We start from the raw sequence: 20,170 nt of genomic DNA, 5'->3' as shown, positions 1-20,170 counted from the left end.
TTTTTTTTTTTTAGGGGAGTATTTATTGATATTTCCAGCAGCCATCATATCTCTCCAGTAAGATCTAATTTAAAAAAAAGTCTCAAGTTCCAAAAAATCAATCCACTCTCTACAATCAGATGTAAAACTATGACCAACAGAAAATACAACATCTGGGCTTCCCTGGTGGCGCAGTGGTTTAGAATCTGCCTGCTAATGCAGGGGACAGGGGTTCGAGCCCTGGTCTGGGAAGATCCCACATGCCGCGGAGCAACTAGGCCCATGAGCCACAACTACTGAGCCTGCGTGTCTGGAGCCTGTGCTCCTCAACAAGAGAGGCCGCAATAGTGAGAGGCCAGCGCACCGCGATGAAGAGTGGCCCCTGCTTGCCACAACTAGAGAAAGCCCTCAGACAGAAACGAAGACCCAACACAGCCGAAAAATAAACAAGTAAATAAATTAATTAAATAAGTTTAGAAGACTTAAAAAAAAAAAAAAAAGAAAAAAAAAAGAAAATACAACATAAACTTTTGTCATGTTAACAGAGTAAATGGTTTTACTAAAAGCTGCTGACGTTTCTATCAGTAGTAGCCATAGGGAGGTTGTTGGTTGTGACCATAGTGTCCATACTGATGGGGGTAGTAAGGTTCTTGTCTGTGCTGCGGGTAATTGTTACCCCAGGATCATCCGTGCCACTGATTGGATCGATTGTCACTTGGCCACCCCTGTCTGCTATCCCTACCTCTAAACTGTCTGTTATCTTGCAACCGATTGCCTCTATTTCTTTGGTTCCCACCACCTCTGCTATTCCATTCCTCAACAATTGGAGGGGACTCAGGAGGGCATTTCAGGTATTCCTAATACCTGGTACCCTTTGTCATCTTCTGTGAATCTACTGGCAAACATCTCTTCAGAATTTGGAACAGCTTCAGAAGTGTCAGTTATTCTGAAATCCCCAGGGATTTGAAGCAGCTGTACTGTTTAATGTTTAGATTGTTTAGATCTCCGGCCCAGAACACCATCACAGGACCTCCAGACCCCTTCAGCTCTCCAAGGTAACAGGACCACACCTGTAGATGTATTCTTGATGTACTTGTGAGGAAGGGTGAATTCCGCCTCCTCCTATTCTGCCATCTTGATTCCTCCCTCCTACAGTTTCTTCTTAACACAGAGACCAGAGGATCCTTTTAAAGTGTAAATCATATTATGTTAGTCTTTGGTGGCTTCTTACCTGACTCAGAGCTGAAGCCAAACTTACCAGGACTTAACCTGGCCCCATGTCCCTGGGGCCCTGGGCCTGGCCTCTCTGACCTCACCTTGTACCATCACCCACCCTTCCCACCCCGGGCTGGGCTGCTGCCTCACATGTTCACCCTTCAGAGAGGCCCAGCCTTGCCCCTCTCCTGCTGATGCTCCCTCATCATGTCCTTCCCTGGCTTTATTCTTTTCCACAGCACCAGTGTCATTGGGCACCCTATGTATTTTATTGTTACTTTATTTGTTTGTCTCCCCCAACGAGAACATAAATTCCAGGGTAGCAGGTACTGTATGAAGAATGGATGAGTAAAAATAAAAACAACAACAACAACAAAACAAAAATTAAAAAGAAAGAATGGATGAGTAAATGCTAACTTATTATTTCATTACGAGACAGGCCCACATTTATTTAGGGCTGAAGTTGATCACAACATAAAATGTCTCCATTCCCCTCCCTCCCCACTCCTCATGTACATACATAGCTTAAGGCTGCTTATGGATAACTTTGGAAGGTTCCAGTATAAGGGTTGGGAGTCATAGGCAGCACTGAATTAGGTGAAGCTGATGCTGAAAGTTCAGCCTCTCTGTACACCAGTGCCGAATTGAATCTTGGAGACAGAGTTTTGGGTGAAGTAGAAAAGGATAGCTTTATTGCTTTGCTGAGCAAAGGGGGACACAGCAGGCTCCTGTCTTGAAAAACTGTGTGTCCCCACCTGGGAGGATTTGATGAGGAGTTTATAGCAATAGTTCAAGGGTGGGGTTGCTGACAAGATGAGGGTGTGTGCAGGGTCCCTTAATCTTGATGAACCTCTCTGGTCCCTTTAATCTTGCCTCAGGTGGTTTCTTGGCTGCTCCTGCCTTGATTAGCAACAGTTCGAATCTGCCCTTTGGAACTCAGGGAAGGTTATGGAGGCTGGAGTCTTGATTACAAGAAACGGGGGACAGAAAATTCTCCATGCCCGGGAGCCCCACAGGGTCCTCCTCGGTTTCAAAGCCTGAATTTAGCCCCATAACATGGTCAGTGTTGGAGGAGGAGATTGTCACATTTCCTCTGCCTCGCAAAAGAAAAGTCAAAATGTGTAACTGATGGAGACACGGCAGAACTGTCAGCCATTTAACATGTGCAAAGTGGGACTTCCCTGGTGGTCCAGTGGCTGACTCCACGCTCCCAATGTAGAGGGCCCAGGTTTGATCCCTGGTCAGGGAACTATATCCCACATGCCACAGCTAAGAGTTCGCATGCCACAACTAAAGATCCCACGTGCTGCAACTAAAGAAACGATCCCCCATGCCCCCAAAAAGATCCCTCACGCGGTGACAGAAATCCCGCATGCCACAGCTAAGACCCAGCGCAGCCAAATAAATAAATAAATATTAAAAAAAAATAACGTGTGTAAAGTAAGTTATAGACTCTTGTGCAGTGGCTTAAACTCTGTCACTTCTGTCAAGGCAAACACACACACACAGGTGAGTCACCCGCCTCTGTGCTCTTGGAGTCCCAGTTCTTAAGAGTACTGAGCCTTAGCCTAAAAGAGAGGTTCAATTTCTGGAATCAAGGCAGGTAGGAGAGAGATTTGGGGATTTGCCTGTCTGCTGTCCTTGAAAAGCATCCTGTTTAGGTTTCCCACCCCCACACCTTCTCACACTCCCCTCCCCTCCCCATCCCGGAGCTTGACCTTTCCCAGTGGAACCATCCTTAGCGTCCATCTCCCGCCTTTTGCCCGTGGCTGTGCCTGACCCTCTGCAGCACTCCCAGCACGCCCGCTGGGCTGCACACAGTCCCCCAAGGAAGGTTCTGTGCCTGGGCATTTCTCTCTGCACCACAGGGTTCTGGAACGTCTTAGAATGGGTGAGCAATGATTGCTTCTGTTTGTGGAGGACTTGCTGCCCATCAGGTTCTGTGCTGCTGGGCTCCACGCTTAGTGTTTCTCAAACCTTTGCCACTTTCCATTTTTACCACAAACCTGAGAAATGGAAATTAGCCCTGTTTTATACATGAGGACATGAGGCTTAGAGAAGTTAGGAAACTTGCCCAGTGTCACTAATTAAATGGCAGAGCCGGGGTGAATCCAAAGGCAGCATTTTAAGTCATACTTTGAGACAAGTTTGCTCTTTTCTAACCTGGAAAATAACCAAGGGGCTGCTACCCTTGGGACAAGGAGCTGCTGGAAATAAATGTAGGCAAGTTTGTTAGCTTGATAGAACAAACAGCTCATTTTGGGAGGTGGTAATTTTAGGGAGGAATATTAGGTTTTGATACTATTTTATTCAGACTTAAATATTTTCAAAAATTTTCTTTGGCTGTACACTCGGCCACTCTGTAGTACTTTTGTAGGTTATGCCATTTATTACTGACAATACTCGTGACCGTTTTAAAAACAGACCAGATCACCCAGAGGTTCCTGCAAACTAAGTGGAAATGGTATCTTTGAGCCATGATGGAAGCAAGGATTATGCTGGGGTCAAATGGGAGGCAGCCATCCGTTTATTTAACAGCCCGCATCTGAGAGTTTATGCTAAATGGGAATAACTGGGCTCAGGTTTATCCACCACAAAAGGACTTCATTCTGACATCAGTAGGAGATGCTTACATGGAAAGCTGTTTATTTTGTTGTAAACATTCCAAATCTGCCTTTGGTGAGATTTTCTACAAAGTAAACTTAGGTTGTCACTGTTAATCTGGCCGTTATCAAGCCATGAACTTGAGATGGACAGCCTTAACCTCTAGGGGAGTCACTGCCCTGAGTGCCCAGCCGATGGGCTCTGTGCTGACCATCTTCCACCACCTGTTTCTCAGACTGTCCAGGAGCCTGAGGGTTCACTTTCTTCTTGTAAATTGAGTCGCTTTCCTCCCCTCACTGCATGTTCTTAGGTGCCTGTGGTTACAGGCTCTCTCCCTCACCAGCCCTCTGGAGACTTTGGCCCATGTTTTAATCTAGTCCAATAACTCTGGATCCCTAGTTTGTCAGAGACCCGGCCTATCTGCACGTTGGTTTCTGCAGCTGTCCTGATGGTGGCCATCCCGTCTCAGCTTCCCAACATATCCACTTCCCAAGCCAACTTCATTCTTGGTTTGCTTTTTGCTGCTGTGTGTTGTTAGGAAATTGCTCTTGGAGGGGTTGGTGAACGGTCAAAAGTTTCCGGTTACAGTCACCAGGGTCACCCAGCATTGGGCGCATCCAACCTGGGACTCACTGCACTTGGCTCCTTTTGTACGGATTCCCTGTGTCACCATGCAGCTGCCTTTGTTGTGGGCCTGTCACTGACCCAACTTCTGGAAGGAGGCCCTGCTCTCCCTCCTCCCTCTTCACCTCACGCAAGACTCTTCCTCATTCTCCGGCCGTGACCTCCACCCCAACTGCTCCTGCTCAGGTGCCGGGAGCGAAACAGATACTCCTCTGCCCTTATCTGCTGTGCCCAGCTGCCACCTCACTGCCTGTGCCCCGGGGGAGGAGATTCATGGCAAAGGACGTGAGGCTTGAGAGTGCTTTCCAAGAAGTGCGCGCGTTGATAAGAACCTGAGAGTATTAGTCAGAAAAACCTCAAAGCCTTGGTCATTTCTGTCTGGGTACCAAAGGCAGGTGAGGCTGGGCTCTGTCTAAATAAACAGAGCTCATCTGTCCTGAAGTGACCGATTAGCCACGTCCTATGAATTGCTGGGGAGCAAACAACAACTTGTCACCTTGGCCAAGCACAGGATTGTGAAACCCCCGCCCTTTGCGCTTCCTGGGGAGATCAGGCAGAAGAGCCACACGCCAAGAAGGTCCTCCCGAAACACAGTTGTCTTCACGTCCTCTATTTAAATCCCCTTGAGATGTCCTGGTCCACTTCACTTTCCTGCCAACTCCTCTCAAGGCTCCTGCGCCTCATTTTCAGGACTGTGTAATCTGATGTCTGGGGTATTTGTTCAAAATATTTAACAACCAATTCAACAGTATTGCAATATTTTAACAACTGGCAAGGCTGTGCAGGTGCGCACCAGCTGAATACAAGCCCCTGCTGGTGTCTAAGTACTCATTAACACAGGCCTGCCGTTCCAGTCGGGCCTGTTTCTATTCTGAGTCAGGCCCTGGTGCCTCAGCTGCTTTGCTTCCCTCATTGAAGTGTGCTCTCCCCTCCCTGGTTAGCTCCAGTCCACTCCAGAGACTGATGAATTCAACCTGTCAATTAGTCCCAAGTACATTTTTGTTGATGAACTTGAACTCCCTGCCTCTTAGATACATATTTCCTTTCTCTTTCATTACTGGGCTCGAAGAAAGCATATAGTAAACAGAATGAAAATGCAGAGTGAAATGGCAAATAGTCTTGGAGAAACCTCTCAAACTCAAGGTCACAAAGGCTTCCTGGAGGTGCAGTCCTGTGTGTACCATTCCAGCTTGATAAACTCTGGGTAGCTCACGTGGCCTGTCTCATTAGAGCCCTCGCAAACCTTTATCCTGGAGAGCACCCAAGATGTATTCTAATGCAGGACACAGCATTCCTCTGCAGTTGCTTTGACATTGCAGCGTGGAGGTGGGAAACCTCAGCCCTTTCCTCCAACTTGAACTTCTAAGAGCAGTTGTTGGGGAAATTGGTTGAGTGTATACAGCAAGTTGAATATTAAACACAGTGTCTTTGATGATTAAAGACCCTGCTGACAAATGGCTATAAGTTTAAAGTAAATGGTGGTTTGATGCTCCTTATTCTTCTTTTGGAATTTATCAACATCCCAATCTTCAAAGGCCATTTTATAACCTGTGTATTTAGGCATTTCATCTAAGGAATTTATTTTTTAAGAGTAGATAAGTATGTCTTTTTCCTTTCTGCTATTCATGTGGTATCCATTTGTAATTCTTGAAAATTTTATTTCCATAAGAAATTATAAGCTCTTAAATTCAAAATCTCAAAATAGAATTTACATAATAACTGTAGAATTTTGGATGTGGTGTTGTCATTTTAAAAAGGAGTCAGGGTATATTTCAGACATGGAAATAATGTTAAAGACATTTTCTTTATAGCTGCATTGAATAGTACCCAACCTAGTAGCTAATGACACAGCCTCCTCTAAACTGGACCTAAGATAGTCAGGAAGGGAAAGAAGGAGACTGATGAGCCAATTCTCTGAGAAATCATAGAACAAAATCTGAAACTTCCTATCACATATCAAGTTGATGGGTTTTATTTGGGAAGTTTGAGTATTCTTCATGGCAATGCATCTCTGCATTTTTTTTTTTTTTTTTTTTGCATCTCTGCATTTTGTTACCACTTGCTGGATTGAGTTATGCAGATTCAGCCAACTAGGCTTAATTTTCAGGTTCTAAACGGGTTTTGAACTCTTTTCTTGCCACTGTTGGAAAGCAGCAATGTGTCCTAATTGTGTGGCCCAAGGAGTGAAGGGTAAACGCTAAGTGTACATGATTAAGGCTCACAGAGTTAGAGAATGGTACAGCTTCTGGGCCAGTGTGCCCAAACTGTGCTCCAGGCAGCTCTTTGAGAGCTACAGGTCAGGACTGGGAGACAGTAGTGAGCCCTGGACTCTCCACTCTTGCTCATCTGTATTAGCTTATTTACACTGTGGGCTTCCAGATAATCATTCATTGGAAGAAAGGATGTCAGGGCCAAAAAAAAGGTTTGAAAACCACCAAGGTCTCCTAGTTGTCTCATTTTCTACAAGGGGAAGTTGAACCCCAGGATATTGAAGAAAGTCACCCAAAGTCACATAGTGACCTGGCAACTCCTATTTCCTTGGAGACCCTCTTTACAGACTACTTCTAACTGTGACTTTTCTATCCCTTAAAAAAAAAAAAAATATATATATATATGTATATATATATATATACATACATACATATAGTTCTGTATTTTAGCCTGCTAAATTGTAGACAATGTTAAATAGTCAGTAGAGGTGATAACAGTTTGAGTAGGATTTTTTTTTTTCAAATTTCAAATAGTTTAATTTTAAAAATATTCTATTCGGTGCTAAAATATGTCTTCACTCACTGTTGCCCATTTCCATTTTCTTAAACTTTTTTGAAACAAAAAATAAAATCACGAGGTTCAATTAAACATGCAGATTTCAAAGAAAAGGGAACTTTCTAGACAGTCTGAGCTGAAGGAGTACTGTGGGAATGGGTGCTGTTGTCAGAACCTCAAATTCTCGCTGGGGCAGAGTTTGCGGCAGGAGTGCTGGGGACCGTGGCAGGAGGCAAGGGATGCTGGAATGAAATGTCCAGGTGGAAACAGCAAAAGCTGTGCGTGCGTGCGTGCGTGTGTGTGTGCACGCGTGCGCATGTGTTGGGGGAAGGGGATTGTTACAGTGGGGGACAAAGGACTGTCAGCAGCCAGAGAGCCCATGAGAGGCAGGATAACCTCAGGAATGGGCAGAAGTGCCAGGACAGCAAGAAATCTATATGGACTTCTCCGCCCTCTCATGGAGCGAAGCCCTTCCCTTGCCTCCGGAGTCTACTCAGGCATTCTCCAACAGCAGCCTACAGGGCCCCTAGCCCTATGGGAAAGTCCACGAATCTACAGTCTCCATTCAATTCAAGTAAGCCCTAGGCACTCTCTTCTCTAGAGGATGCCTTCCACATCTCTTTCCTCTTGTCGAAGCACCAGCAGCTCAGTCCAGAGGTTCCGGAGCAGAGACTGCTGCCTGGAGGTGACAGATGAACCCTGGAGTGGCCGATGCTCCAGCCTACTTGGGGTGCAAAAAGGACAGGAGTGCTCCTCTTCTCAGGATCAAGCAGACACAGGTGCCAGGGACGGGAAGATGACGTTAAGACCCCCAGTCCTATGTCAGCCTTCCAGCCCAGAAGGCTCCTATGTGCAGGCTCTGGAGCCCAGTGCTTGCCCTTAGCCCAGCAGCACAGCACAGCCAGAACCAGAATGCAAGAGAGGCCTGGGGCCAGGAGGCGAAGGGTGCCAGGGTGGTGCTAGCTTTCCAACGCTGTCTGCGGCACTGCGGGTTGGTCCACACAGAAGCGTTTCAGGGGAGGCGCACCTGAGTCTTCCTCTTCCTCAGCAACCTGTGTCTCTAATGGAACCGGTTCTTCCTTCGTGAGGGTGGGAGGTTCATCAGCAACTTCTGAGGCAGGCAGGGAGGGCTCCTCCAGGATCTCCTGGCCCAGGGTGTGGGGCTGGGAGTCATCTGTGTGGAAGTCGGACGTGTGCGCTGGACTCAGGGACTCGCTCTGCTGGGGGCTGGGGCTCGAGTTGGTGCTGCTGTCCACCTTGAGCTGATAGACATCAGACACGGAACTCTGGCTGCTGTTTTCATCCTGGAATTCAAGAAGGAGAGAGGAATTGACTGAGGCATCAGAGGGAAAGCCATTAGGTTCCCGGGCTGCTGAACTGTTCGATTTTGACTTTTCTTTCATTTCCGCACTTTCTCGATGGCTGCCATCACCTTCTTGATGTCATCCTTGGCCCGGCTGCGGGTCTCGGCCCGGACAGACCGGCCTGACATGGCGGCGGCGGGAGCGGCGGGGGCCGGGGCACTGCTCCCAAGGCACCGGGAATCGCGTGCCTCGCGCGCCGCCCAGGATTTTTTTTTTTTAATAAATTTATTTATTCATTTATTTATTTTTGGCTGCATTGGGTCTTTGTTGCTGTGCGCGGGCTTCTCATTGTGGTGGCTTCTCTTGTTGCGGAGCACGGGCTCTAGGCACGCCGGCTTCGGTAGTTGTGGCTCACTGGCTTCAGTAGTTGTGGCGCATGGGTTATAGAGTACAGGCTCAGTAGTTGTGGCACATGGGCTTAGTTGCTCTGCGGCATGTGGGATCTTCCCAGACCAGGCAGGGATCAAACCCTTGTCCCCTGCATTGGCAGGCGGATTCTTAACCACTGTGCCACCAGGGAAGCCCAAGTAGAATTATTTTTAAGGCTCAGGAATGCTATTTGTGATCTGTGCCATCTCTCATCATCCTTAGTTTTGAGTGTCAAGGACACTTGCTGTGGGAGAAGAGGCTTGTTTACTTCTGTGCACTCTGCCTGCAGTTACAGTTTTTAAAGACAGGCTGTGTTCCTGTCGAGAGCTGTACCAACAGGTATTTACTCTTCAGTCCAGGCGTATAGCGGTGGCCCCGTGGCCTGACCATATAGCTCTCTTCAGGGGCTTCTCCAAGTGAACATTCATTCCTGACATCACTCAGCTGTGTCTTCTTACAATATGAGGAAACAACTCGGTGGAAACAGTCAAACATACACCATCACTAGTCGCATTCATTGTCATATATTGGTAGGACAAAGAAGATCATATACAATTAAGGGGAGACGGAATTCCTTGGCATTCCAGTGGTTAGGACTTGGTGCTTTCGCTGCCGGGGCCTTAGTTCGATCCCTGGTCAGGGAACTAAGATCCCGCAAGCCTCACAGCACAGCCAAATTAAAAAAAAAAAAAAAGAAAAAATTAAGGGGAGACAGGAAGATCAGTAGTTTATCATTTATTGTACACTTGCATTCCAGGCACTGTGCTATGCATTTTACATGCGTTGTTCCTTCTGATTCTCACAACCACCCCAAGAAGTAAGTAATGTTATGATCTCCATGTTACCCACGAGAAAATGGAGCCATAGAAAGGTTAACATGTAACATATTAATATTTTACCCTGCAAACTGTGGAAAACTGAGACTCAAATCTGGGTTACATTGACTTCAAGGCAGAACTTTAAAGAAATGCAAACATCAAGGTATGAGTAAGTACTAAGTAATAAATATTGTCTTAAATATTTGCAGTTACCTCTTCTGGAAAGTCCTTGCGAGCCTTTTTCTGCTAACTCTGAATATCTTCACACCAGTCTCAGCACTGTCTCGGGCCACCAGGACTCTGGTTCATTGACCAGCATTGTGTCCGCTGCCCACTGAGCTCCCCTTTCAGCCTCTCATCTTCCCATCACTGAAGAAGCTCTACCAACCTGTAGACCTATCGGAAAGAAGGCATTGCCTTTTCAGATAAATTTCTCACACCAGGCAGGTTCCAACTTCTTATGTTAAAACTGAAGGAAGAAAATAAAGTCATAGTTTTTTAACTTTGCTGGAATGGATGGAACTCTCGGTAACTCTTTCTGTCCAGAAAAGATTTTCTCATCTGGACCCGGAACTCTTCTTATTCTTGGCTCTTTGTTCTTTGAAGCTGTAAATCATGCTCCTTGTTTGCTGAGTGGCTGCTGTTTCCCAACCCGCCAGCTCCCTGGAGTTTTTGATGGAGCTAGGTCTTGCTAACATGCTCAAAGTTACAAAAACCCATCTTACTGGCACATAACTTGCAAGGATAAGTGTTTTTTAATTCATTCCTGGGATCCTGGTGCTTCCCTGTGTGGGTTCTTGTTTTGCTCTCTGCCTGGTCTAAGAACAGTGCCTGTTGCAGCCAGTGTCCAGACCTGAACCCTGGCCTGTAAGGAATAAGGGTACAGTGCCTGTCACATAGTAGGTGCTCAGCGGAGGCTGGTTGAATAAATGAACAACACACTTAAGTGAAATTTGACAAGATTTAAAAATAGATATCAAGTATCACGGTACCTTGTTCACCAGTTTATAACTTTACCATCAAATTTAAGCTGTCATTGAGCTTATGTGTACTATAGGACAAAAAAGATTCTAAGTTAAATAGCACATGCGGGACTTCCCTGGTGGCGTAGTGGTTAAGAACCCCCCTGCCAATGCAGGGGACACGGGTTTGAGCCCTGGTCTGGGAAGATCCCATATGCCGCGGAGCAACTAAGCCCATGCACCACAACTGCTGAGCCTGTGCTCTAGAGCCTGCGAGCCACAACAACTGAGCCCGTGAGCCACAGCTACTGAAGCCCGCACACCTAGAGTCCATGCTCCGCAACAAGAGAAGCCACCGCAATGAGAAGCCACCGCAATGAGAAGCCCGCGCACCGCAACGAAGAGTAGCCCCCGCTCGCCGCAGCTAGAGAAAGCCCACGCGCAGCAACGAAGATCCAATGCAGCCAAAAATAAATAAATAACATAAATAAATTAAAAAAAAATAACGTGTACTCTCACATAAGTCCTGCAGATTTGCTCAACTCTCATATGAAAAGTGTTCAGACTAGCCCAGACTGGTCTCTCTCTAAATCCCCCAGCTTTTTTCTTTGAAGGACTTTCCTGGTGGCACAGTGGTTAAGAATCCGCCTGCCAATGCAGGGGACACGGGTTGGATCCCTGGTCCGGGAAGATCCCACATGCTGCGGAGCAACTAAGCCCGTGCACCACAACTACTGAGCCCGCATGCCACAACTATTGAAGCCTGCGCGCCTAAAGCCTGAGCTCCGCAACAAGAGAAACCACCGCAATGAGAAGCCCATGCACCGCAACGAAGAGTAGCCCCCACTCAATGCAACTAGAGAAAGCCCACATGCAACAACAAAGACCCAACGCAACCAAATAAACAAAAAAATTTTTAAAAAGTCAAGAAAACAGCCGAGAACTGAATATATGTGAGGAACTATAATGCTACTGAGAGTAGAGAATTATCACTACATTTCCCCATCATGAAGAAAGTATGTTGTTTCCTTCATTTTTTTTTTCAGCAAAAAATCTCTCTAATTGTAGTACATGAGATTACAGTTTTAAGGATACCCCTAAAGACTGTCTTTTTAAGCTATTTTCTTAAGAAAACTGTATTCTTATATTTTATAGCATTGTGAGTTTTTTCCTGCTTACAAAATAATACAAATGAGTGGAAAATTAAAATAAATTCTAAAAACAAACAAGGAAAGAGGTTTAACTTCATTTCTTTACAATGTATTCAGTAATTGTTATGTCCAGAATTTTCTTTTACAAAGAACTTTTTGAAAAATATTGGGGCGTGTTAAGCACAGTATAGATAAAAAGATGAGGACATTATCCATGGACCAATGGCATTTTAGAGGTAAAGTATAAGGGGAGAATGGGTTAAAATAATATCCCGTGGTTTTAGCCAGTAATACTTAAGCAGCTACTCTGGGTCTGGAGCCTGGACACCTGCTTGGCAGGCTCTTGCTATGGGGCAGAGTTTGAGTCTGCTGCCCTCTTGTGGCCACTTTTTTCATGTTCCTGAGCCTTACAGAGAAAAAGAATTTAAATCTACCTTATGTGTTAAGCCTTTGTAATTCATTCTTTGCAGAGTTTTTTTCATCTTAAAACTTAAAGTTGTTAGAGATTATTTTACTCAAAGTCTGAGAAGCTAACTTATTAATTAGGCCTAGTTACTGCACATGTTGTTGTATAATTTGAGGACACCTTTTCACGTATCTTGCTTGATTGATTACAGGGTAGAATACAGATATAAAAAATGCTATCTGATTTTTTTTCCACATTTGCCAAGTAAATGTTATGTTTTCTTCTGAAAAGATAAGATCAAAGGATTTAAATATGCCTTATTTGATGAAATTATAGGAGCATTAAAAGGTAAGAGATTTTAAAAATCTTTTGTAATCTGACAAAATAGTGTAGACCTATTTCTCCCTGCTTTTCTCTGCTAAGTACAGCTATAGTCCTGGAAACGCAAGTGGCATCCAAAGTAGACCATTTGCAGTGGTAAGAAGAAGTTGAATTGGTTTGGGGGCCCCAGGACTGAAGGAACAGCATAGAGAAGGTGGCCAGGACCAGTGTACCCTGACCTACATCTAGCAACAAGAAGGGGTCACATAGGCTCCTCTCGCCCCATGATTGACTGGTTGTCTATCCAACGTCATCAGGAGAACCCAGCACCCAGCAAGGGGGAGCCTGTAGGAGACACATAGCAATAAGTGACCAGGGGAAGCACTCTCCTCCACTGGGCCCGAGATGCCCCTCCCCTACTAAGCCAGACCTAGGCATCCAGGAGGCACAAACAGGGGGATTCTGCCAGCACTGCAAGTGACCCAGCCTGGGAAGTCCCTTTATCTTCATGGGCCTGAGACTCCCCTCCTTTACCCACATTCACTCGGGCAGATGGGGAGCAGCAAAGAGGGGAGCACTGTAAAGGGGGACCCCACCTCAACAAGCAGCCCTGCCTGGGAAGCCTGCCCAGGGGCCTGAGATCTCCCCCTGCCAAGGAACACCTATAGGCCAGGCCAGGCCCTCAGACAATACCAACAGGGACCTGTGGGGGCCTCAGCAGCACCAGCCAAACCACAGTGAACAGCAGAGTCTCTGAAAATTAGACCGCAGCCCATGAAAGCAGGCCAGAACCTGAGTGCTGAACCTAAAGAGAATTGCTGCCTGCTAAAATGAAGGATTTAAATAGGACCAAGATTCTCTAAAAAGAATAGTCTCTAAACATAGTGGACAAATGTTCAGGATACAATCCCAAATCACCTGTCAAACCAAGAGCTGAAAAGTCACAACTTGAATGAAGAAGCAGTCACAGACACCAACAGTGAGATGAATCACACTGATTTGGAATTAAATGACAAGGGTTTTAAAGCAACCAACATAAAAATGCTTGACAATCAATTACAAATTCTCTGGAAATAAATGAAAAATAGAAAATCTCAGCAAAGAATTAGAAAAAGAGCAAATGTAAATGGTAGAATGAAAAATACAACAGCCAAAAAACTGATGAATTGAACCTCATCAAAATTAAAAACTTTTGCTCTCTGAAAGCCCACATGATGAGGATGAAAAGATAAGATACACACTGGGAGAAGTATTTGCAAATCTGATATCAGACAAAGGACCAGTATATCTAGAGTATGTAGAAACCTCTCAAAACTCAACAGAAAAAAATAATCCAATTAGAAAATGGGCAAAAGACACAAAGAGACATTTCTCTGAAGGGGATAGCCAGATGGCAAATAAGCACGTGAAAATATGTTCAACATCATTAGCCACAGGGAAATACAAACTAAAACCATAATGATACCTATCAGAATGCTAAGATAAAAAATGATGACAGCACCAAATGCTGGTGAGGAGGTAGAGAAACTGGATCATTCATACATTGCTGGTGGGAATGTAAGATGGTTCAGCCACTCTGGAAAATGGTTTGGCAGTTTCTTATATAAAACTAAACATGCAATTACCACATGATCCAGTAATTGCACTCTTGGACATTTAATCTGAGAGAATTGAAAACTTAGATTTGTGCAAAAACCTGAACATGAATGTTCATAGCAGGTTTATTCATAATAGCTAAAAACTTGAACTGCCCAGTTATCCTTCAAAAGGAGAATTGTTAAATTGTGGTGCATTTATACCATGAAACACTGCTCTGCAGTAAAGAGGAATGAACTAGCCATACACACAATAGCTTGGGTGAATCTTCAGGGAATTAGGCTGCATGAGAAAAAACAGCTAATTCCCAGAGGCTACATACTGTATTCCATTTATATAATATTTTTGAAATGACAGTATTTTTAGAAATTTCAGAACAGATTAGTGGACACCAGGGATTGGGGTGGGCAGAAGGATGTGGGCCTGGTTATAAAGGGCAACATGAGGGATCCTTGTGGTGAGGGAAATATTCTGTATCTTTTTTTTTTTATTAATTTATTTATTTTTATTTTTGGTTGTGTTGGGTCTTCGTTTCTGTGCGAGGGCTTTCTCTAGTTGTGGCAAGCGGGGGCCACTCTTCATTGCGGTGCGCGGGCCTCTCACTATCGCGGCCTCTCTTGTTGCGGAGCACAGGCTCCAGACGCACAGGCTCAGTAATCGTGGCTCACGGGCCTAGTTGCTCCGTGGCATGTGGGATCTTCCCAGACCAGGGCTCGAACCCGTGTCCCCTGCATTGGCAGGCAGATTCTCAACCACTGCGCCACCAGGGAAGCCCCAGTATTCTGTATCTTGATGGTGATTGTGGATGTGTGAATCTACACATGTGATAAAATCGTATAGATACACATAAATGATTTTAAGTAAAACTGAGAAATATAAATAAGATGGTTGGAATTATCAATGTCAATATACTACAGTTTGAAGTACAATACATTAGGAGAAAGTGGGTAGAAGTTCACAGGATCTAGCTGCATTATTTCTCAGTCTTTTCAATAAAACTTCCTGTGAAAAAATCTGTTGGACATCTCAAGAAATACTGGTCCTTTTTCTTTTAAAATGCTTGTCAGATCACCTTTTCCTTGTTGTGCCTTATATTTCTCTGAAACAACTTTTAAAATCATTATACAAATAAACAGTTGCCTATCTTTGATCATTTTCACTGTTTCTAATGTTCTACTATTATAAAGGGCTGTGTTCAACATCCTTATGGTTAACCCTTGTATATACCTTAAATTGTTCTTCAAGCTATGTTCCTATAAGAAAAATTGCTGTATCACAATAAATTTTTTAATACGTATTGCTTGTTTGTTCTCCAGAATGAAAGGGATAAAAATCACTTTTTTCAAAAAAAAAAAAAAAATGAAGAGGCAATTCACAGAAGAAAAAAACCCCAAATGACCAACAAACATATAAATCAGTCTCACTAGTAATCCAGGAAATTGCAAAATAAAACAACAGTGAGATACCATTTTACATTTACCACCTAAGCAGAAGTTAAAATCTGACAATACAGCTGTTGATGGAGATGTAGAGGAATGAAATTCCTCTATGGTTGGTAGAGTCAGTTGGTATAAGCCCTTGGAGAGCAAAGTGAAGATGCTCATAGTCTTTGCCCCACCTATTCAGTTTACTCTTCTCAGTAAATATCCAAGAGAGAAATCTTAACACCTGTGCTCCTACATTTATAGCAATATTTATTGCAACATTGTTTAAAACAGAAGGAAAAAATGGACACAAAGTAATGTCCACCAGAGGAGAATGGGTAAACAAATTAAGGTAAATGTATAACAGAATATGATGTATCAGTTAAGATGAATGAACAAGAGCTACCTGTATCATTATTACCCACAGTGTTAACTTATATAAATCATTAATAGTGAGCAAAAAAAGCAAGTTGCAGAAGGATACGTAGAGTTTGATACCACTTATATACAGTGCTTTGGGGGCCAAAAAAATCACTTTTTTCAAGACTTATCAACACTAGTATTATAATTTTAAAATACTTTGATAATTCTATTATAGGCAAAAAATGATTTCTTGTTTTAATTTGCTTTACTCTGATTGTGTTTTCTTGGACATGTTTTTTCTTCTATGAATCGCCTGTTTTCTATTAGAATGTTCATCTTTTCTTACTAATTTGTGAAAGTTCTCTATACATCGGGAATGCAGTTATTTTTTTCCAGTTTTGCCTTTTAATTTTAATGTATTGATTATTAATTATATGTATTGATTAAAGTTTGTTTTCTTTAAAGTGACCAAAGTAATATGTACTTTTTAAAAAAAAATTAAAATACTGAAGACCAAAAGGAAGTAGAAATGGGACATTCTCTATTCTCACTCTCCCCTTTCTACGTCCTCGTGGTAACCAGTAGTGTTGCATGTATTTGGTTTTTGGTAGTGTACCCATAAATATGTCTCAGTGTGGGTAAATCTGTGCATGTGAACTATGTATTTTAGTACAGTTGTTTATGCACAATTTTTACCCAAAATATCTCTAACAAAAACATATTGTTCTACATCTTGTCTTTTAAAATACCACATTCTATAACAGCCATTATTAAATGTTAATACTTCAGTCCTTTTAATGTCTGCATAGTATTGTGGAGTGCAAATATCCTATAATATTTTAACTATCTCCCTATTAATGGCCATTAGTTCATCTCCAAGTTCTGATAATTACAAATACATTGTTTTATTGATGTGAGAGATTTTAGGTTCTTATGTAGTTAGTTTTATCAATCAGTGCTTCTACTTTGGTGTAATATTTAGAAAATCATTCTCACTCCCAAGATTATATAAATAGATACATCCTGGTATTATTATTATTATTATTATTTGACTGTGCTACATGGCATGCAGGATCTTAGTTCCTCGACCAGGGATCAAACCTGTGCCCCCTGCAGTGGAAGTGTAGAGTCTTAACCACTGGACCTCCAGGGAAGTCCCTCCTGGAATTTTTAAGGTTTAGTTTTTTTTGTACTTTGAAATCTTTATTTTGGTGAAAGGTGTGGGACAAGGTGACAGCTTTATTATTCCAAATGGGAACCAGTTGTCTTAATGTTATTTATGTACTTGTATCCTTTTCCCTCTGGTTTTAAATGGTGTCCTGACTTAAAAAAAAAAATTGTATTCTTTATTTTTGGTTTGAGAGCCAGAGTAGTTTGGGTTTGACCTTGATTCTACACCTACTATCTTTCTGACCTTGGGCAAGTTGCTGTACTTTGCTTTGCTCAGTTTCCTCATTGGTAGATTGAGAATGCCTGTTTCCTAAGTTGTCCCGAGAATTGAGTGAGGCACCTGGAGCTTAGCACACTGATTGGCAGCCATTACAGCTGCTGCTGTTAGAACTAGCACCGCCACTTGGGATGTTTCTGGACTCGCATGTCTTCGTTACTGAATTCCTTTCAGGAGGAGACCAAGCCTTGTCCTCCTTCATGTTGCTCAGTACTGGGCAAAAAAAGGGATTTGTACTGGACAGAGCCCTTACAGAGAAGTTATTAACACTGACCCAAAGTATCTGTAGAATTACTTCCTAGCATTTGCTATTAATATATATGTTTTCTACTAACTTTGGAGATATATATATATATATATATATATATATATATATATATATATATATATATATATATATATATATATATATATATATAAATTTATTTATTTTTATTTTCGGCTGCGTTGGGTCTTTGTTGCTGCGTGGGCTTTCTCTAGCTGCGGTGAGCGGGGGCTACTCTTCGTTGCGGTGCACGGGCTTTTTATTGCGGTGGCTTCTCTTGTTGCAGAGCATGGGCTCTAGAGCGCAGGCTCAGTAGCTGTGGCGTACGGGCTTAGTTGCTCCGCGGCATGTGGGATCTTCCCAGACCAGGGCTCGAACCTGTGTCCCTTAGCATTGGCAGGAGGATTCTTAACCACTGCGCCACCAGGGAAGCCCACTAACTTTGGATATATTTTTAGGCAAATCATCTAATCCTATTCTCATATAAACTCTTCATTTCAAATGTTGTGTTTGTCAACAGATGCCTTCTCATTTGCAAAGTGCTTTGATTAGTATTTGCAGATGCTCCTAAGTAGTCTTTACAAATAATCTTATGATGAAGGCTCTCAATTAATTTGAGGTGGCTTTAAGCATAGCTGGGTCTGTGAGAATGTATTACATGGCATGTTTTTTACAGGTCTAACTAGTCAAATGAAACAGTTTTTTAGATTGTTGTCTTTATGTCAAGCTCCATGCTATAGATTGAGGTTGATATAAAATAGTCAGAATACATGATTCCTGTACACAAGGAGTTGATGGTCTAGTTGGGAAAATAAGATATGCAAAATCTTAAATAAAACTTAAAATAAGAGGGGACAAAATCAGGCAGTGTAACTTTCAAGGCTACACAGAACAAATAAAATGAACAAATTCATTCATAAAAAGAGTAGTTGGGACTTCCCTGGTGGAGCAGTGGTTAAGAATCCGCCTGCCAGTGCAGGGGACATGGGTTCGAGCCCTGGTCCGGGAAGATCCCATGTTCCACGGAGCAGCTAAGCCCGTGTGCCACAACTACTGAGCCCGTGTGCCCCAACTACTGAAGCCCACGCGCCTAGAGCCTGTGCTGTGCAAAAAGAGAAGCCACCGTAATGAGAAGCCCACGCACTGCAACCAAGAGTAGCCCCTGCTCGCCGCAGCTAGAGAAGGCCTGCGCGCAGCAACGAAGACCCAATGCAGCCAAAAATAAAATAAATAAATAAATTTTAAAAAAGAAAAGAGCAGTTATCTTCTTATTTTTCCATGTCAGAATCCTCTATGAAAAGATTAGCTGTTGAATCTATTACATTCTGGTGACACTAAAAAATATTACTCAGGGGTTAGAAATTAGCATCTTATTTTACATTTATGGCAGAAGAGCAGTAATACCAAATTTAATCAAATCTTAGAGGAAACATTTTTATAACTTTATTACTAGACCTCAGTTTTCTTATTGTGAGTGTTCTCAAAATTACCTGTAGAGTTTTAAATTATTTTTTTTTTAAATTGCCCAGTTGGCTATAGTTATTTTTAATATATTATTAATAAAAATATAGAGAGAAATAGTCATAATAAGGAATCGGTAATTGCTCAGTTATGATTAAAAGTGGTCCCAGCTGAGTTTTTCCTTTTATGGTACATCTCAGATACCCTAGAGTTTCCTACTGCTTTACCTCTGCCTATAAACTCTCAGCTAAATCCCTAAATTTGAATTTGAGTTACTTTGTGAAGATGAGAAGATTATTGATCTTTGTGGCCAAGTCCATGGCTACTCATGATTTCTTCCTTCAAAGAATGGGTGATCAAAATGTGCTGTCTCTCAAACTTGGAGCTCATGGATGTGGATTATGTGATAACTCCCTGCAACTACCCCAAGATAATAGCAGCCTGAAAAAATATAGAAATTGGCAGGATTCAGAAATTGGGAAAAACAAATTTGGAATTGGCTATATAATGCTATAAATGAGAATTTTTTTATACATTCAAGTGAATTTTGTGGGGTCAGTATGAACTAATAATATCAGATAATCATACTTATTCTATACAGTGAACTCAGTTGTCATATTATTTCCACACATTCACGTTACTGTCTATTTAATGCTTTTTATTCATCCAGTAAGCACTGAATAAGTGCATGCTCTGTTTTGAATACTGTGTCTTGTATTGAATATCCAGGAGCTTTACAGAATGGTAGAAAGTAAATGTCTTTCCTACTGCTAGATTGTGGCCACAACCCTTGCCACTACCTGAAGCTGTTTAAGTCCTTCCAAATAGAATCTTCCTACTTGTGATCTGTCTCTAGATTTCATCTAGTGAGGAGGTGACATGATGTGTACCCATGTGGTAGGCACTCAGTAAACAATTGCAGAGTGAGTTAGAACATGGGAGGTGAGTTGAAAGATACTTGGTATCTCCCAGTATTAGACTACAAACTTACATATAACTTTTCAAATATTAACCTTCAACAGGCATGAGAAGTTG

General features: G+C 42.8%; 1 protein-coding gene and 2 pseudogenes across 10 annotated transcripts in view; 1 reads left to right on the top strand and 2 right to left on the bottom strand.

The window, feature by feature from the left end:
* Nucleotides 1-20,170, top strand: part of SHLD1 (shieldin complex subunit 1) — a 104,944-nt gene that overhangs the window by 23,895 nt on the left and 60,879 nt on the right. Inside the window, exon 4 of one of the 10 annotated variants that reach the window (XM_028168929.2) lies at nt 11,316-11,918. The exons of 7 other annotated variants lie outside the window; for them this stretch is intronic. In XM_028168929.2, the coding sequence (XP_028024730.2) occupies nt 11,316-11,341 (26 nt within the window). In that variant the 3' untranslated portion in view covers nt 11,342-11,918. Of the gene's footprint in view, nt 1-9,948; nt 11,919-20,170 lie in introns of those variants that run through there. 2 more of the 10 variants (XM_057529180.1, XM_028168928.2) reach the window with 2 other exon arrangements.
* On the bottom strand, nt 561-4,257 carry LOC103020368 (RNA guanine-N7 methyltransferase-activating subunit-like protein; annotated as a pseudogene).
* Nucleotides 7,532-8,680, bottom strand: LOC103020656 (B-cell CLL/lymphoma 7 protein family member B-like; annotated as a pseudogene).

This window comes from Balaenoptera acutorostrata, chromosome 15 (genome assembly GCF_949987535.1).
Source record: "Balaenoptera acutorostrata chromosome 15, mBalAcu1.1, whole genome shotgun sequence".
NCBI classification, from domain to species: domain Eukaryota; kingdom Metazoa; phylum Chordata; class Mammalia; order Artiodactyla; family Balaenopteridae; genus Balaenoptera; species Balaenoptera acutorostrata.
The sequence above is the reverse complement of the archived record's forward strand: the minus strand, read 5'-3'. Positions and strand labels throughout refer to the sequence as shown.